Genomic DNA, 17,192 nt, shown 5'->3' on the forward strand with positions numbered 1-17,192 from the left:
CAAATCTCAACAATTTGCTCGAGAAAAGAAATGAAGTTCGCAATAAAATAATACATGAACGACTAAAACAAGATTTAGTCGAACATATCTGGCAACAATTTGGCGATTCTCAAGATGAAGACTAAGCATTTTATGTAATTTCAATTTCAATATTCTGTTTTTTTTTTCATCTAATGTCTCAATAAAATTATTTTTAACAAAGTTATATGTTCATTATTATATATATAAATAATTAATATGCCAAAATCGAATTAATAAGAAAAATTTGAATTAAAAAATAATAATAATATTTTATTATTAAGACCCCATAAAAGGTTTACCATTGTAAGTATAATATTGTGAGAGGTTTTAATTTTTGTAGGAAACAAAATTTTAATATTATTAAATACAATTGGAATCTCTTATGGGGTTTACCAATACATATGCTCTTATCTACTCTACTGGAAAAAAAAATCAATATTAATGTACATAAAACATTAATTAGTTATTTCTTGGGACTTGGGAGTAGTTGAATATTAGTAGGACTAGTATTTTCGATTTTGTACCAACATTTTAGGATATAAATAATAAATTTTGTTGTGACAAAAGGTGTCAACATTCTTCTCTCCAATCAGTTTCCTTTACTCTCTCTCTCACTATCAATGGCCTCTTTCTCTCTCCTCCACTCCGCCACCTACTTTCCTTCCCACTCTGAAACCTCCCTTAAACCTCACTCCGCCGCCACATTCACCGTACGATGCGCCTCCCCAGCCACTTCTTCTCTCGACGATCCGCAGAAACACCGCCGTTCCGCCGATGAGAACATCCGCGACGAGGCTCGTCGCCGTCCTCAACTCCAAAACCTCTCCGCTCGCTACGTCCCCTTCGACGCTCCACCGTCTTCCACCGAATCCTACTCCCTCGACGAGATCGTCTACCGTTCCCAATCCGGCGGTCTCCTCGACGTCCACCACGATTTCTCCGCCCTGAAACGCTACGACGGCGAATTCTGGCGCAACCTCTTCGATTCACGCGTCGGTAAAACCACTTGGCCGTATGGATCTGGCGTCTGGTCGAAAAAGGAGTGGGTTCTTCCCGAGATCGACGACGACGACATCGTCTCGGCTTTCGAAGGAAACTCTAATCTCTTCTGGGCCGAGAGATTCGGGAAACATCACCTTCAGATGAACGATCTCTGGGTCAAACACTGTGGGAACAGCCACACGGGATCTTTCAAAGATCTAGGCATGACGGTTCTCGTTTCTCAGGTGAATCGTCTCCGGAAAATGAACAAACCGGTTATCGGAGTCGGATGCGCCTCCACCGGTGATACATCCGCCGCGCTCTCCGCTTACTGCGCTGCCGCCGGAATCCCTTCCATCGTCTTCCTCCCGGCGGACAAAATCTCGATGGCTCAGCTCGTTCAGCCAATCGCGAACGGAGCGTTTGTGCTCAGCATCGACACCGATTTCGACGGATGTATGCATCTGATCCGAGAAATCACGGCGGAGCTTCCGATCTACTTAGCCAACTCTCTCAACAGCCTCCGTCTCGAAGGTCAAAAGACGGCGGCGATCGAGATTCTTCAGCAGTTTAATTGGGAAGTTCCTGATTGGGTCATCATTCCCGGAGGAAACCTCGGTAACATCTATGCGTTTTACAAAGGGTTTCACATGTGTAAAGAGTTAGGGCTTGTTGATAGAATCCCTAGGCTTGTTTGTGCTCAAGCTGCTAACGCAAATCCGCTTTACCTGCACTATAAATCTGGGTATAAAGACTTTAATGCATTGAAAGCAAACACGACGTTTGCTTCTGCGATTCAGATCGGTGATCCTGTGTCCATCGATAGAGCTGTGTATGCTTTGAAGAAATCTAATGGAATTGTTGAGGAAGCTACGGAGGAAGAGCTGATGGATGCAACGGCTCTTGCGGATTCGACTGGTATGTTTATATGCCCACACACGGGTGTGGCATTGACGGCTCTGATGAAGCTGAGGGAATCTGGAGTCATCGAAGCTAATGATCGAACGGTGGTTGTGAGCACAGCTCATGGATTGAAGTTTACGCAGAGTAAGATCGATTATCATTCCAAGAACATAAAGGAGATGGCTTGTAGATTGGCTAACCCACCAGTGAAGGTTAAGGCAGAGTTTGGTTCGGTCATGGATGTTCTCAAGGAGTATCTTAAGAACAATGAATCCAAGTGTTGAAAATGCTTTGTTTGTTTTGTTTCTTCCCCGAAATAATTATTGTCTCTAGATCATATCATCATCTTCCGAAATACAGTAATTCTTCCGAAGTAATAAAAAGGAGCGTACTTAACATTTTAAACATTCTAACATAGACTTAGTTAGAACATGAGAAAAACACAAGTAGTGAAAAGGCAGACTTCTACGAGGTCTGTTTCCACGAGCACCATTTCTTCCTCCGCCACCAAAACCTCAACAGCGGCCACAATAACCTCCACCGCCACAACGACCACCGACAAAACGGCCTCCAAAAGGCCCACGATTTCTACTGCCAAAACGACCACCAGCGAAACCAAAACGACCACCACTCTCCTTTTCATCAGATTCCTCGCTAGAATCATTACTAGAGCTCTCCTTTTTAGGAGTAATTGTATCAGCTTTAGCTTTCTTCTGGAAAGGTTTTTCATCTTCATTTGATGAATCTGAACTTCTTGTAGCCTTGGTAGTAGTAGCCGGAGTTGCCTTCTCAGCGTTAGCAGCTGGCTTGGCACTTGCAACAAGTTTCTTTGCAGATTCCTCATCAGGAGAAGATTCATCCTCTGAAGAACTGTTCTCTGCCTTGCCCTTTACAGAGCAGCTTTGAAGCCCTGCAGTTGAGTCCTTGGCTGCAGCAACTTCATCATCTGAAGAAGAGCTCAAGTATGATCCCTCTGTTTTAGAAGCAGCCTTAGCAGGAGGCTTCTCGGAAGGAACTTTCTTACCTGAGATCAACAGATCTACCTTTGCCATCAAAAAATCCACCTTTGCTTCGATTCGCTGAAAACGATCAGCCAATCTCTGCATTGTCCCTCTTTTAACTTTCTTTAAAGGCTTGGTGTCCTTATTCACAGCCGAGGCTGCTTCACCTTTTGTGGCACATTTCTTGCCCATGGAGAAGATGAGAAGAAAAGAGAAGACCGATTGCAGGATTTCGAGAGGCAAAAACCCTAGACTGCTGCTTAACCTATATATATTTAGGTTTCATAAAACATGTAACAATAACTTGGTATACATATGTAAAGATACTTTGGTTAACATTATAAAAGGGATACTAATCGAGTAATTGTATACACCACAAATGACAAAACTACGTATACGAAATCAATTAAATGTAAGAAAAAAACAACAACACAATTACTCAATTAAGTTAAGCCAAAATTCAAACCAAAAAAAGGAATCGACGTTCGAGAAAAAAAAAAAAAAATCAAAATTCTATACGCTTGGGTAACCCGTTTAAGATTCGGATTCACCAGGTCCGGGTTCGGGTCCTAAATTGGATCTCCCTCGTTTCACCGAGTTCATCTTCTCCAATTTGAGTCCAGCTCTGAATCTCGCGATGAAATCATCGGCTTTGGTATCTACGTCGGGGCTCGGACAAAACATACTACTGGCGGCCTTACCGTCGGCTAATTGAGCTACATCGGAATCATCATCAGGTTCGTCTGAGCTTATGCTGATGTTACTAGCCATCCTGACGTAATCTCCACGCTTCACGAATTTCCATGCCGGCATTTTGAACGGCGGAGGAGGAGGCGGTGGCGGGATCGGCATCAATGGGGATTCACTTCCAGTGCCTACGAATTGGGATACTTTAGCTGCCGGATTGGGTTTAGATGTGCGTGATTCCATCGGAGCTTTGCGAATCTTTGCCATTGATGCGCGTGACTCAAAGTTCCGTTCAGGTGGTGGAGGAGGAGGAGGCGGTGGAGTTGAATAAGTTCTCTTGCTTTTACCCTTTTTGGACGAGAAAAGGCTTTGGAAGAAAGGTGGTGGAGGCGGCGGAGGAGGAGGATGCGGCGGTGATTTCGGTGGCATTGAATAGGCTAACGGAGGAGAATCGGAGCCGAATAGTAAATCGAGACCGTCGATGCTCTGTTGCCGCTGCTTCTTCTTCTTTCTCCGTAGCGCAATCAGAAACTCCTTGGTTGCTCCTCCTTTCTTCTTCTTCTCCTGTTTATTGCTCTTTTGATTCACAGTCGCCGGAGGTGGAACTGGTGTCATCGGAGGCGTCGCCGTCACAAAATCAGCTCTCTCCTTCTTCTCTTCCTTTCGAGCTACGTCTTGGTACACTCTCTTTGTCCTCCTCTGAGCACGAGGCGGAGACGCCGGAGCAGAAGGCGGAGGCGGCGATAGCTCTTCTACTACTTCCGCTGTCGCCGTCGCAACGACCTCAACTTTCTCAGTGACATTTCCTCCTCCGTCGCCGCCGTCTGTTTGATCAATATCTTCCTCCGGTGATTTAACCTCTGGCCAGACTGGATTTTGATAGATCGGATCTGAAGCTTCGTAGCGGCATTGACTTACACGTGTATCATCGTAAAATCTCCACCGTTGATCGGTATCGAATTCTGGAAGCCTCAGATCTGGATACGAGCTACTACTCCGTAATCTGCTAATCCTCTTGTACACTGTATGATCGGGAAACTGATCTCCGCCGCGATCATCGATCCAGTAACGCGGCGTGGCACCGTTAGATACACGACCTCGATCGATGATCAACGGCGAGGACGAGAATTTGTTGAAACCATAACCGTTGATTACCTCATTGTTTTTACTGACTTCTTCCTTGTGATGAGTGCTTTCGTCGTTACCGGCGTTGCGGCTGAGGAAGCCGCAGAGGACGGCGAAGAGGACGAGAACGAAGTTGAGATAATCCCAGCTTTTGCGGACCAAATGAGGCCGGAAAATCTGTGAAACAGAGGTGAAGAAAGGAGGGATGATAAAGAAGACTATAAGGATTGCAGCAGCTCCGGCGAAGAATACTTGGGTTGCGACGGTGGTTGCGCGGCCGCCGAGGCTAGAGGTGCGACGGAAGTAAGTGTTGTTGCGGCGGGATTGAAGCCAAAACGGCGTAGACGCGTCTCCATCTTCTTCTTCCATACTCTTCTTTTGCTGTTTCTTCCTTTTTTTTGAAAAGTTTGGGTTTAGGCTTTAGGAAGAAAACTTTTTGTTTGGAGTGGTTGGGAGTTGTGTTTTGGTCATTTTATATGGATTTTTTTCTTACTTTCTGGATTACTTACTTTACACCTTTCTTACAACAAAATATGTTTTTGTCTTGGAGTATTAGACATGTTACTTGAGATATTTTATAAATTATAGAACATTGTAACAATGTTTTAGATTCGGTACCAAATCCGGTGAATCCAAAACACTAATCAAATATTTTTTAAAAAATTATGACGATTTTGTCTTAGATAAGATGGAAAACGGCGATATTTGCTTGTGAAAGTTGGAAATGGAATTACAAAGACATAGAGATACAGCTGGATTACATGAAGCAAATACATATTGGTACGCCAAATTGTTCAACGGTATCATATGTCTAACGTGTTATTACACACGTTTTCTATATGAAACTGAGGCGTAATTAGCCTGTTAACTTCTAATTTCGATTAACAGACAATCTGCTAATATTTAAATGACTATTGTCAAAGAATTTAATTATTAGCATTTGGGTCAAATGTGGAGAGAGCCGGTGCTATCCTTGGCTTAGGCAATAGGCAAAACCGTCAAATTCAATGTTTATATTATCAATCTTTGTTATTTTTTCCCCCCAAAATTAATCTTTTCCATAACTGATATCAATTTTCTTCCGGATTCTAGATTTTGTGGTGCCACTAAATTTTTTTTTTTAAAGAGTGTTTGATTTATATCTCATTCCATTGAGAAAATAAAGTATTAAACTGTCGTTAAGATATATGGTCTGAATGTAAATTGATTTGGTTATGGAAATATTAAAAGATGAGAAAGCGGAAAACCAAAAGAAAAATAAAACAAATAACCGTGAACGGCAGGATTCGAACCTGCGCGGGCAAAGCCCACATGATTTCTAGTCATGCCCGATAACCACTCCGGCACGTCCACTTGTTGTGCATACTGCTTATTTTCTTCTAAATAAATACAAAACCTAAAATGAGGCTAAGTTAAAGATAAGACTTTAACCATGCCAATACTCTGGTTGAGTTGCAGAATAAAAACTAAAAAGTCATAAAGTAATATCTATAGAAAATAATATTAGAAAAAGAAAGGCAAAAGGGGTTAATGTGACAGAGTTTCAATTACAATTTCATTAGCCACATCTTTAAATATTACAACATATTCATCTACTTTAATACCCCCCAAAAAAAGACATATCTTGGCCTATTTCTTCTTACAGATACCAATCCATATTCCATGAGAAAAAGGAATGTACTTATAATTAGCTATGCATCATCATTATCTTCTTCAGTCTTAACTTCTCCTCCCCAACCCACATTTTTTTTCTTTCTTATTTCCCTCCCTCTAACAATATTGAGTAAATAATATGTAAAAAACAAGTCGAAATTAGATCTGTTACGATCTAGTAAAATTATAAGAAAATTTTTGGAACTTACCCCACTAAAAAAAGTAAGTAAGCGGACTGTTTGTTCAAGCTTCGAGCTTCAAGCTCTGGTCTTGAACTTTCTTTGAGCTTTCAAGTCAACCACAATAATGGAGATGTTGTCTTTGCTTCCTTTTTGAAGAGCAAGCACAGAGAGGTACTCAGCCGCGGCTTGGCAAGCTGGATCTGCTCCTTTGCCTCTCTCTGCTAGAGGTGGTGCCCCGTGCTTCTTATGCCACATCAAGATCCGTCTCCTCGCTATTTCACAGACTTCTTGGTTGTTCATTACATCCCAAAGACCATCACTGGCTAGTATTAGACACTCGTCTTCTCTTGACCTTGGCATGAATGTCACTTCCGGTTCTGGGATCACATATGGCTTCAGATACCTATCACCTGCAACAGGTCCAGAGGAGGAAACACACCGAGGATCTAACGTTTCTTGATGGACAGTAAATTCATTCTCAAGGTATGGTTTTTGTGATGTGCCATTGAAAAGTAATAAGCCAAACTCAAGACATTCATAGAGATGTGCATTATTGGTCATCAAGAGAAGCATTACTTACCAAGAGACCTAGACATGGCGAGAACACCAAATACACGAGCGCCTTGCCACTGTATAACTTTCCCTCCAGCATTTTCTATTCTTGTATACTCATCCTCTCTATCTGGCTGCAGAAAACAGGAAAGAGATCATCAGGTCGGGAAGATTTCAGGTTCGGAAGCAAAAGAAAGAAGCTCTTTTTTACTTTGTGATCGACTGATAAAGGCATGGCTTCTTTGCCACGGTATAAAACCGCCCTTGAATCACCACAGTTAGAAACTACTATATGTGATGAACAAACCAAAGCAACCACAGCAGTTGATCCTACAGTCTCAGAGGCAACCGCCTCAAGAACCTTATCAGAAGAACCAGCAACAACTCTCCCAATTTTCCCTCCTATCTCACCATCAACGGTTAGAAAACAGCTAGTGAAGACTTTCTCCCACTGGACCTGCCTACCCTCTCCTGTGTTCCTCTTGCATAACTCGTCTTTTATGCGCTCGATTTCTTCAGCCAAGGCAAAATGGAGTCTATCTCGGCAATAGTCAGCAACCTACAAGCCATCACACATTTAAAGCTATAATTTTTAACGTAACATCTCAAATCAAAAGATTACTAAAGAGATAACGTCTTTATAACATACCTGAAAGCCTCCATGACCATCATAAACACCGAAGAAATGACCGGTGAGGTGTGTGAGGCTTGGACTCATACCCTCATGATCCCCCATAAGCATTTTGATAGGTAACTTAAGAAAATGAGGTAACACCGCAACAGAATCCTCCATCTCGGATCTATTACCTTGAATAGAAACCGTGCCCCAAAGAGGTATACAGTCCAGTTCATAGACGCTTCTCCCTCTCGCCAGATGATTACTATTTTCTTCTGGCAACCGAATGACAACCTCCGAAGCTGAACCATTCTCTATGTTCGTGTCCTGATTCACACCAGCGATAAGGACTTCCGTCGTGGGGACCTGCTCGATGCTTGATTCTCCTAGGATGATCGCTGTAGCAAGAACTCTCCCGTTTTCAATCTCCATTGCTGTATCAGACAAGCTTAACTCAGAGCCAGGATCAAGAACCAATAAGCCTTCGTTTATGACTGCATTAGTATCCTCCACAACGGATAATACCTCGTCTTCATCCACAACTGTTGACCCGCTTTTAGAGACATCTTCCATGGTGGAATCAGTCTCTCCATTGCAACAGCTCTGATTGGCTGAATCAGGTAACAAATCAGCTGCATCGGTAACGTTCTTGAGCTGAGAGATCTCAACAGGTGATGATGAGTCACATATTGAGTTAGCTATGCTCAGAGTCATTGCAACTGCTGGGGTCATGTCTTCCATGAGCTCTCTAGATAAAGAGATTCCCAACCACAGAGAGTAAGTAAGTTTTCAAAAGGTTTGATTTTTCTTAAGACAATCCAATGTTTCTCATCTTCTTGGATTCCTCTAAGCTCATGATCTTCAAGAAATACTCCTCCTCCATTCGAGTTTTCTCAGCGACGCTACTAATTATGCTAAGCTTATTCATACACTTAACTTTAGCATAACAGAGGACGAATCAATGAGAATTGAGTACCGGAGATTAACAGATCTGACGAAATCTATGCGACTGTATTTTCCACTTGGGGTTTTTTGACCACTATCTTTGATTGATCCCAACAATTTGGCTGATCTCGCAAAATCTTCATCTCGATTTCAGCCTGTTTAGAGATCGCAAGACACAATTAAAAACTCCCAAATCCAAACGGTATATGAAAATTGGAAAAAAAAAACACAAAATACCAAAAAAATAAACCAAAATAACGGAAAAAAAAGAGAGGGAAAATCAGTCCAAAATCAACGATATTAATCACAAGAAAAACCTAAAAAATCGAAACATCGTCTTCCCGAATCATAGTAGAACATGGGTTTTCCTGGATCTAAATAACAAAACCAGCTTTAGCTTTTACCCAGAAATAGAAAGATGATAGTATAAGATAAAGAAATTAAGCTTTGCTCTTAAGAAACTAACACAAGCAGCTCAAAATTACATAGATGAAGAAAAAAGATTCATCGCAAAAAAAAAAACATCCTCCGATTAAATTTAAAAGCTACCTATACACGAACATCATTTAAAAAAAACGCAGACAACATTAAAAAAAAAAATAAGGATAGAAAAAGAGAACTTACCAGTTGAATCTTAAGATATTCGCATCTAGAAAAAAAAAGAAAAATAAAAAAAACGAACAGAGAAACAAGTAAAGATGGTCTTCTTTCGTTTCGTTTCGTTTCTAGCTCCCTCGGATTTTTTTATCGCTCGTGTTTTTGCTTTAGAGAGAGGCTCTCTACCAGCGAAAGAAGAGAGAGAGAAGGGAATATTGTGTGGTATGCTTTTTCTCTCTGTTACTTATTCTTTATTTTTTCTGGTTTTTGTGATTAATAAAACTAAGAAACAAAAAAAAGGAGTATTTATTACAAAAAGGATTATAGAAGAGACACGTATACACAAGTCTTGCATCATTTTAAGAACTTTGTCCTTTATTTATTTTTTGCCCCTTTTTGTCTTTTTCTTTTTTAGGTTTCTTCTTTCTTAAGGTCGCTTCAGGCAACACCTGTCGATCAACCAACAGCAGATATTATTTGATTCATTTCTTTTCCGGATCATAATTTTTTTTAAAAAAAATCAATCTGTTTTCATGGTGGTAATATAATCTTTTGACCATGCGTAGTGCTTTCGAATTCAAATACTAAATTATTTGTTGTAATAATGATAACATAGTTGGAACGTGTATAGATTTTAGTTGATTTCTCATTTATGAAGAATGTTTTATTAAGAAATTTCGTTTTTCTTGTTAAAAAATATATAAATGTTCCCACAATTTTTCTATAAACTTTTTTGTTAGTGAACTTCCACAAAATCCTGACGCGTAGACCCCCACATTGATTCTAAATAGGATTTACAGGATGAATAGATAAACTATGGATAAATGAAATGTAGATAAGTCAAATATAATTTAACATATATGATATATGGATGAAATTATGACATGTATATGCATGCATACTAGTTCTACATTATGAATAGGAAGAATATTAGTATATGTAAGAGAATGGGATATGAATGAATGGAATCTTGACGCGTAGTAGATATATATGTTTCTTTTCCAACATATGTAATCAATTCCTTACGTACAATTTTCGTTAAAAATAGTTACTATTATTCAAATTCCAAAACGAGTCATTCAATGAATTTATTCAGTTCTTTTTACTAAATTAAACAAAAGAATATTTTCTTATCTTAAAAACGTAAATCTTTTGTGATAATATTCATATATATATTTCGTTTTGTTTATCCTTCTTGATATGTTTTGAGACCATTGATTTACTCTTAATATGGTCACCGGATCACCTACAGACATTAGTGATATAAGATTTCTTTTTTTTTTAATTTGTTCGACCATCTTAGGAACATGTGTATACATTGAAGACAAGGTAACACTACCAAAGAGATTTATTACTATCAATTAAATAATCAGCTTAGATATTAGTATTTTTTCCAGCTTAGATAAAATTAAAGTATAAGTTTTCACAATCTTAATTTAATGGAACTATCGGAAAAGATCATTATCGAGAGACGTATAAGACATGGTAATATGGCTAAAAGAGAGAAGATGGAAGACGAAAACTGAGAAAAAGAAATTGATCTGCTGCTACTTTTCTTTTCTTTTGGCTGTGTAAATGAGAAAATGCAACGTGTTTTGTTTTTCTCAAAGTCAAAACTCTCGCAATAATTCCGGTTTCTACCTGCCCACGTGGCCTTCTGATTGATACGGTCGAAAATCAAAATCAAAATCAAATATGCATTATTGTTGTTTTATTTTATTATTGTTTTTTTTTTGCGAAATTATTTTATTTGTATATCAATTGTGAGAGTAAATACGACTGGCGCATGTTGTTGTACACAGTTTTACATAAGGTTAAAGTTTATTTGGTAGTATGCATATGCACTTATAGCAAAAAAACAAGAAATACCGAATAAATAGAAATCCGAGAATTTTCAATATTTCAAATTCAAATAACAGGGACATTTTAATTTACTTTATAAAAAAATATATTTTTCTGTTTCAAAATATAATTCGTTTCAAATTTTTTCATACAAATTAAAAATTATTTAATTTTATTTTATGAAAATATTATTTATTATGTTCACACTAATTACTTAGCTGTAAAAAGAGTATAGATAAAAATAGAATTTTTTAAAAATATTTATATAGAAAACCAAAAATGACTTATATTTTAAAATAAAAAAATATTTCAAAATGACATATATTTTAGGCTGTAGTCTTACTAAAAAACACATATACCTTACTAATAATCAAGATAATAAATTCAAATTGGTACTGATTTTTGTTTGATTTAAAATGGTGCGTTTATTATGAATAAGTTCGATCGAACTACTAACTTCCCAAAATATCACTTTCTAAAGATAAGTAGAGAGTTGTGATAAAGAAAATTTCCTTTTTGTTTGTTTGTTCACAAGACTGTTGAGTTGTTTGAGAAAACCCTCCAAAATTAGCACAAATGCAAAACCACTCAAGCTACATCATTCACAATGCAAAATCTGTTTATTTATTGTTCATCATTCCTTCTCAGAAGTTGCTGAACCAAACGAAAGAAAACAAACACAATCGATTTTGGTTTTCAGATGTTAGTGATAAATTAATCAGTATCATGGTTTGCTTATGAAACAAGTTATTTATTTTTTCTTGGGAAGCAAGTCTCTATAACATGTCTGCAAGGAGAGTGGACAATGGCATAATCACGGCGATTGCCATTGATAAGGACAAGAACAGCCAACATGCCTTGAAGTGGGCTGTTGAGAATATCATTGTCGATTCTCCACACTGTGTCCTTCTCCACGTTCAACGTACAGACATTTTCTCTCGCTAACAAACTCATCTTCATCATCAAAACAAACCCTAATTGTGATTTTTTTTTATGCAGAAGGAAACGCAGGAGCACATTTACAGCATGACAATCAGGACGATGAACACCAATTCTTTCTTCCTTTTAGAGGATTTTGTGCTCGAAAAGGAGTTAGTGATCATTCATTTCCAAGCTTCTTTGCAACAAATCTACTTAAATGATTCATTTACTTATTATCCATTGCTTCACAGATTATAGCCAAGGAGGTTATTCTTCGGAATACTGACATTTCCAATGCTATTGTCACCTACATCACCAACAACTCAGTATCAAACATCGTTGTTGGTGCATCTGCGCACAATTCCTTTTTCAAGTCTCTTTCTTTTTCTCTCTCGATTCTCATGCTCAATATATCATCTCAAATTTTGGTTGTATGAATGCTTAACATCAGTCTCTCTCTCTCTCTCTCTCTCTCTCTCTGTGTGATCAGAAAGTTTAAGAGTCCAGATGTGTCCACCACTTTGCTTAAAACGGCTCCAGAGACTTGTGCAGTCTTTGTTGTGTCAAAAGGTAAACTTTTGAAGAGCAAATCCGCGAGTCAGCCTCAGAAACATACAAGGCAACAAGATCTCTCTTCTTTGCTGTACAATTACGAACACACGAGCTCTGTTAACTCCAGTGATTCCGAGAGGTAATCTCCACTTTCTTCCAACCATTTATTAGCCATGTCTTGTATAGTTTCAACATGGATTAGTGAAAATTTAATGCTCTTTTTAAATTTATATTTTTTTTTTACAGGGAATCATCTGTATCTACCAAACACAACAAACCCAAGTCAGCTTTATCCCAATCGAATTCACCTCGCATCTCTCCACCACCATCTCTGAGTGAGATTTCTCAGTCAGAGACTGACAATGGCAGTTATGGTGTGGTATCAACTGCGAGTTCTTACACCATCTCTGAAAGTTCCAATACCAACGGAAGCTCCATTTCTTCGACATCAACGGTTAGTATTATCACTTTCAAATATAGATATTCTGACCTTTTCACTTTCTAACATTAGATAACTGATGATGCACAGGAAAGTCCACATGCGGTAAATTTCGTGGAACAACAGGTAAAGTTCTAAAGAACATGAATTTGGGTTCCAGATTTGCAGAAATGTAGACATACTATTGACATGGTTTATCTTCTTTGATGTGGGGCTTGTTCAGAATCAAAATCTTGAAGCAGAGGTGAGAAGATTGAGACTTGAACTGAAGCAGTTTAATCCCTCAAAGGGAAAAGACACTACCAACCAAAATGAAAGCGTAAGAATTTTGATGATATTGTTGTTTCCTTTAGTTTCCTGGTGGATGAATACTAATCAGATATTGAATGGCTAATATATTAGTTAGACGAGGCAATAGAGCTGCCTAGAGCATTGTCTGAGGAGAAAAATAAAAGGCATTCTGCAATCCAAGCAGCTGAAATAGCAAAGCGCTTGGCGAAAATGGAGAGCCAAAAGAGAAGATTACTAGAGATGCAAGCCAAGTTAGAGAAACAAAGGATGGCCAATAAGGTCTCTTATAGACGTTACAGTATCAAAGATGTTGAAAGTGCAACCAATGGTTTTTCAGACGCTCTAAAGATTGGGGAAGGAGGTTATGGACCTGTTTACAAAGCTGTCCTAGATTACACTTCTGTCGCCATTAAAATCTTGAAGTCAGGTATCACACAGGGCCTGAAACAATTCCAACAAGAGGTATAGTGAAATCCTTGTTTTGCTGTTCTTTTTCTTCATTTTCTTCTTCTCCTGACTCAATCTATTTGCGTCTTCAATAGATTGAGGTTCTGAGTAGCATGAGACATCCTAACATGGTGATCCTTCTCGGTGCATGTCCGGAGTATGGTTGTCTTGTTTATGAGTACATGGAAAATGGAACACTTGAAGATCGACTCTTCTGCAAAAACAACACACCCCCACTTTCTTGGAGAGCAAGGTTCAGAATCGCTTCTGAGATTGCCACAGGACTTCTTTTCCTTCACCATGCAAAACCTGAGCCTTTAGTACATCGTGATCTGAAGCCAGCAAACATTCTGCTCGACAGATATTTCACTAGCAAAATCAGTGATGTTGGTCTAGCTCGCCTAGTACCTCCCTCTGTAGCTGATACCTTCAGTAACTATCACATGACTTCTGCAGCCGGTAAGAATCTTATCTTCTATCTCTTTTTACATGTCTTAACATGGAACCATAGAGTTGATTTTTGTTTTTCCTTTTGGGTTATGAGAACAGGTACATTTTGTTACATAGACCCTGAGTATCAGCAAACCGGATTGCTTGGAGTGAAATCTGACCTGTACTCTTTTGGTGTGGTGCTTCTGCAAATCATAACAGCTATGCCAGCAATGGGGTTAGGCCACAAAGTAGAGATGGCGATTGAAAATAATAACCTTAGAGAAATTTTGGATCCAACAGTATCAGATTGGCCTGAAGAAGAGACTCTGGAGTTGGCTAAATTGGCTTTGCAGTGCTGTGAGCTGAGGAAAAAGGATAGACCTGATCTTGCTTCAGTTCTGTTACCGGCTCTGAATAGGTTAAAAGAGTTTGCAACAGAGGATAATGAAAGTATTCAGGACACAACATCTCCTGTGTCACACACTCATAATTCAGCCCCACTTGCCCCGAGTCCGTCCTCTGAGGTTAGTTTTTTAGAACCGTTATGTTTTCGAATATTAACTGGAAATCGAACTCTAAGAAATTCCCCACACAGTATGAATTCATCTCTACTGTTACATTGTCTACTATAATAATGATTCTTACACAATAAGCATATAGGTATTAACCAAATTTCTCAATTCAAATACTTATCTAAACATGAACCTAGACCTGAGTGGATCAAGAAACATACAAAAAGCCTCTTTTTAATCTGCACACATGCTATATATCATATCGAATAGAATCTTAGATCAGTTAGATTTATATATTGTCAAAAGTAGGTAGAATGTTTACTGCAGAACTTTCACAGTTCATGATCATGTCTCTGCCATGTAGAGAGAAGATCAAATGAGAAAATCCTATTGAGTATTGACAAAAAAAACATGGAAATTCGACGTAGATCAACCAGAAGCTAACAATGGCAATAGCACCTGAGATCAACGAAGATCCAGATCCGTCCAGTAATCACTCCGTACCAAGAAGAAGTCGACCTCCAAGATCACATAAAGGCCAATACAAAGGCAATCGTTGGTCTTTCATGAGCTGTGCTCCATCCAGAGTTCAGTGGGGTGATCTCCCATAGTGTGGAGTGGAGTCCCGTATCTTGTATATGAAAACACTTGGTAGTTTTGGTCATGTAAAATGCATCATTGTTAAAGAATGTTTTGTTTATTATTATTGAAACATCGTGTTACAGGAACATGATCTTCTGTAACTGAACATAGTATTTTCTTAGCAACTGCAAACACTGAAATTTCAAGACTTTTTGAATTGTACAATTAACTTTGAAAGGAGAAACATTTGAGGACGCTGTTTGTTTTTATAGCATCGTCTGACATAAATTAACAAAAGCAGTTGCCAAAGTCCCTAAGCACGATATGCCTAAGACTTGAGGGACATAAACCACAACCTCAGGAAGACTTTTGTGGACTGATCCCACATCATGGCTTGCAAAATCCCGGAGACAAAAATGAAATGCTTAAGAACAGAAAGACACCAGTGACATAGAAACCGATGCAAATAAAAATACAATCTTTGAGAATCAACTAACATTCATACTCACTTTCCTCGGGATAAGAAAAGACAGAAATAGGTAAAAGCCATAAAATGTTAAGAAATGCTTGAAAGAAGTCTGATACAACACATAGATCAAACATTAGCATGAAATATAGCACAGGACACTAACTCATCAGAAACTATCAAGCAAGCAAGACACTTTTATGAGTATAAATATAAAAAAGGTTTGCAGGTTATTCTTCAAAGTGAACTGCATTATGACATACAGATTTGTACACCTTTGAAACCAACACAAGTTTTTCAATTTCATGATTCCAAAGACATACGAAACCTATCAAATTCTTCTCCCTATCAAAAATTTCAACAACGACGAGTCTTCCAATTAGACTCACATTCTTCTTCAAATGGGCACATACCGCTTCACAACTTGCTTCCCTGCAACCACAGCACCAGCCGCTAAACCACCAAGAGCACCAGCCACAGCCGCAGATCTAACCCCACGCGCCGCCCTGAAGACAGCTCCGGTTCCAAGACCAGCCACCACACTGGTCCAAACATCGTCCCTATCAGTCACAGCCACGACGCCACTCTCGATACCTGCGTAGATCAGCCCAATGATACCAATCCGGTTACCCCAGGTTCGACCGGTCTGACCAGAGGAGTTAAGGATCCTGTTGATTTTGAGCTTAGTAGTGTCGCCGGATTCGAAGCTCTTGAATCCGGTGAAGAGGCCGACGGAAGCGCCGGCAACGGAGCCGCCGAGGTAAGCGGTTCCGGTGTAGAAGGTGAGATTCTCACCCCAAGATCGACGCTGCCGCAACGACTCCTCCGTGAAGAGGAACTCAGGGGAGGTAGGAAGCTTGTAAAGGTACTGAGATTTGATTGGGACCTCGAAGTTCTGGTATGGATTGTAGAGACGCGTGTTCTCGTCTGATCCGTGATCGGATCCGTTATTGGCCGCCATGGATACAGAGAGAGAGATTGAGAGATTTGTTGTTGTTGTTGTGGTCTAGGTTTAGGTTTAGGTTTAGGGTTAGGGATTCGATGGTCTCGCAATAGAGAGAGAGAGAGACGACCGAGAAACGTGTGATGTAGCTTTCTCTCCGATGTTTTGGTTGCGGAAAGGAGAAATGAATCTAAAACTGTATTTGTGTTTTTTAGGGTTTTTAGGAAAACTCTTCTTCTTTGGTTAGCTCCGTGAAAAAAGACTTGTTCCAGTTGTTTCCAGAGACGTTTTATGATTCGATTTTGACCCCAATAGTTTTTATTTTTCTATAATTAAACCCAATTTTGTTACTATCTTTTTGGTTTTCGGTTGCAGCCACACTGTATACTGATATCTCTAATTTCACCCCCAGAAGTTTCATTTTCACATATTTAACCCGTTTAACTTTTGAATTTTTATAAACAATTTACTACAATATACATCGTGACAACAACAAAAAGTT

General features: G+C 39.1%; 5 protein-coding genes and 1 non-coding gene across 7 annotated transcripts; 2 read left to right on the forward strand and 4 right to left on the reverse strand.

Moving 5' to 3' along the window:
• The first annotated feature begins 603 nt into the window (after positions 1-603).
• On the forward strand, positions 604-2,301 carry LOC18008622 (threonine synthase 2, chloroplastic). Its single transcript, XM_006390555.2, has one exon. It carries the CDS (start codon positions 642-644, stop codon positions 2,187-2,189), a length of 1,548 nt encoding a protein of 515 aa, XP_006390617.1. The 5' UTR covers positions 604-641; the 3' UTR covers positions 2,190-2,301.
• Positions 2,302-3,252: 951 nt separating this feature from the next.
• Positions 3,253-5,261, reverse strand: LOC18008725 (histone-lysine N-methyltransferase SETD1A). The gene has a single exon (XM_006390557.2). The coding sequence runs from the start codon at positions 5,085-5,087 to the stop codon at positions 3,441-3,443; it is 1,647 nt and encodes a 548-aa protein (XP_006390619.1). The 5' UTR covers positions 5,088-5,261; the 3' UTR covers positions 3,253-3,440.
• A 728-nt stretch (positions 5,262-5,989) lies between these two features.
• Positions 5,990-6,071, reverse strand: TRNAS-AGA. The gene has a single exon. It is a non-coding gene; the product is annotated as a tRNA-Ser (tRNA).
• Positions 6,072-6,249: 178 nt separating this feature from the next.
• LOC18009346 (protein phosphatase 2C 16) lies at positions 6,250-9,518 on the reverse strand. 2 transcript variants are annotated; one of them, XM_024156133.1, is made up of 6 exons: positions 9,291-9,518; positions 7,755-8,821; positions 7,317-7,664; positions 7,134-7,239; positions 6,581-6,963; positions 6,250-6,488 (listed from the first exon to the last, which is right to left on the reverse strand). In XM_024156133.1, the coding sequence occupies exons 2-5, from the start codon at positions 8,460-8,462 to the stop codon at positions 6,629-6,631; spliced, it is 1,497 nt and encodes a 498-aa protein (XP_024011901.1). In that variant the 5' UTR covers positions 8,463-8,821; positions 9,291-9,518; the 3' UTR covers positions 6,250-6,488; positions 6,581-6,628. The 2 variants fall into 2 exon arrangements, with proteins under 2 accessions (XP_024011901.1, XP_006390620.1); XM_006390558.2 differs by having other exon boundaries at positions 6,250-6,963.
• Positions 9,519-11,868: 2,350 nt separating this feature from the next.
• LOC18009054 (U-box domain-containing protein 35) lies at positions 11,869-15,093 on the forward strand. Its single transcript, XM_024153365.1, has 11 exons — positions 11,869-12,027; positions 12,105-12,196; positions 12,278-12,399; positions 12,517-12,717; positions 12,825-13,032; positions 13,108-13,143; positions 13,241-13,369; positions 13,420-13,770; positions 13,851-14,214; positions 14,305-14,715; positions 15,068-15,093. Exons 1-11 carry the CDS (start codon positions 11,889-11,891, stop codon positions 15,091-15,093), a joined length of 2,079 nt encoding a protein of 692 aa, XP_024009133.1. The 5' UTR covers positions 11,869-11,888.
• Positions 15,094-15,821: 728 nt separating this feature from the next.
• LOC18009444 (mitochondrial import inner membrane translocase subunit TIM23-2) lies at positions 15,822-16,921 on the reverse strand. Its single transcript, XM_006390560.2, has one exon. It carries the CDS (start codon positions 16,706-16,708, stop codon positions 16,145-16,147), a length of 564 nt encoding a protein of 187 aa, XP_006390622.1. The 5' UTR covers positions 16,709-16,921; the 3' UTR covers positions 15,822-16,144.
• Between the last annotated feature and the right edge of the window lie 271 nt (positions 16,922-17,192).

The sequence above is a fragment of the Eutrema salsugineum genome, unplaced genomic scaffold, assembly GCF_000478725.1.
Source record: "Eutrema salsugineum unplaced genomic scaffold, Eutsalg1_0 scaffold_9, whole genome shotgun sequence".
In the NCBI taxonomy this organism is placed as follows: Eukaryota; Viridiplantae; Streptophyta; class Magnoliopsida; order Brassicales; family Brassicaceae; genus Eutrema; species Eutrema salsugineum.

Bases quoted from the DNA above. Each gene is read 5' to 3' on its own strand.
- LOC18008622 (XM_006390555.2), top strand. From the start codon at position 642: ATGGCCTCTTTCTCTCTCCTCCACTCCGCCACCTACTTTCCTTCCCAC.
- LOC18008725 (XM_006390557.2), bottom strand. From the start codon at position 5,087: ATGGAAGAAGAAGATGGAGACGCGTCTACGCCGTTTTGGCTTCAATCC.
- LOC18009346 (XM_024156133.1), bottom strand. From the start codon at position 8,462: ATGGAAGACATGACCCCAGCAGTTGCAATGACTCTGAGCATAGCTAAC. The intron at 7,665-7,754 runs GTATGTTATAAA...GATGGCTTGTAG, and splicing joins ATGGTCATGGAGGCTTTCAG to GTTGCTGACTATTGCCGAGA. The intron at 7,240-7,316 runs GTAAAAAAGAGC...TGTTTTCTGCAG, and splicing joins CTTTATCAGTCGATCACAAA to CCAGATAGAGAGGATGAGTA.
- LOC18009054 (XM_024153365.1), top strand. From the start codon at position 11,889: ATGTCTGCAAGGAGAGTGGACAATGGCATAATCACGGCGATTGCCATT. The intron at 13,771-13,850 runs GTATAGTGAAAT...CGTCTTCAATAG, and splicing joins TGAAACAATTCCAACAAGAG to ATTGAGGTTCTGAGTAGCAT. The intron at 14,716-15,067 runs GTTTTTTAGAAC...CCATGTAGAGAG, and splicing joins GAGTCCGTCCTCTGAGGTTA to AAGATCAAATGAGAAAATCC.
- LOC18009444 (XM_006390560.2), bottom strand. From the start codon at position 16,708: ATGGCGGCCAATAACGGATCCGATCACGGATCAGACGAGAACACGCGT.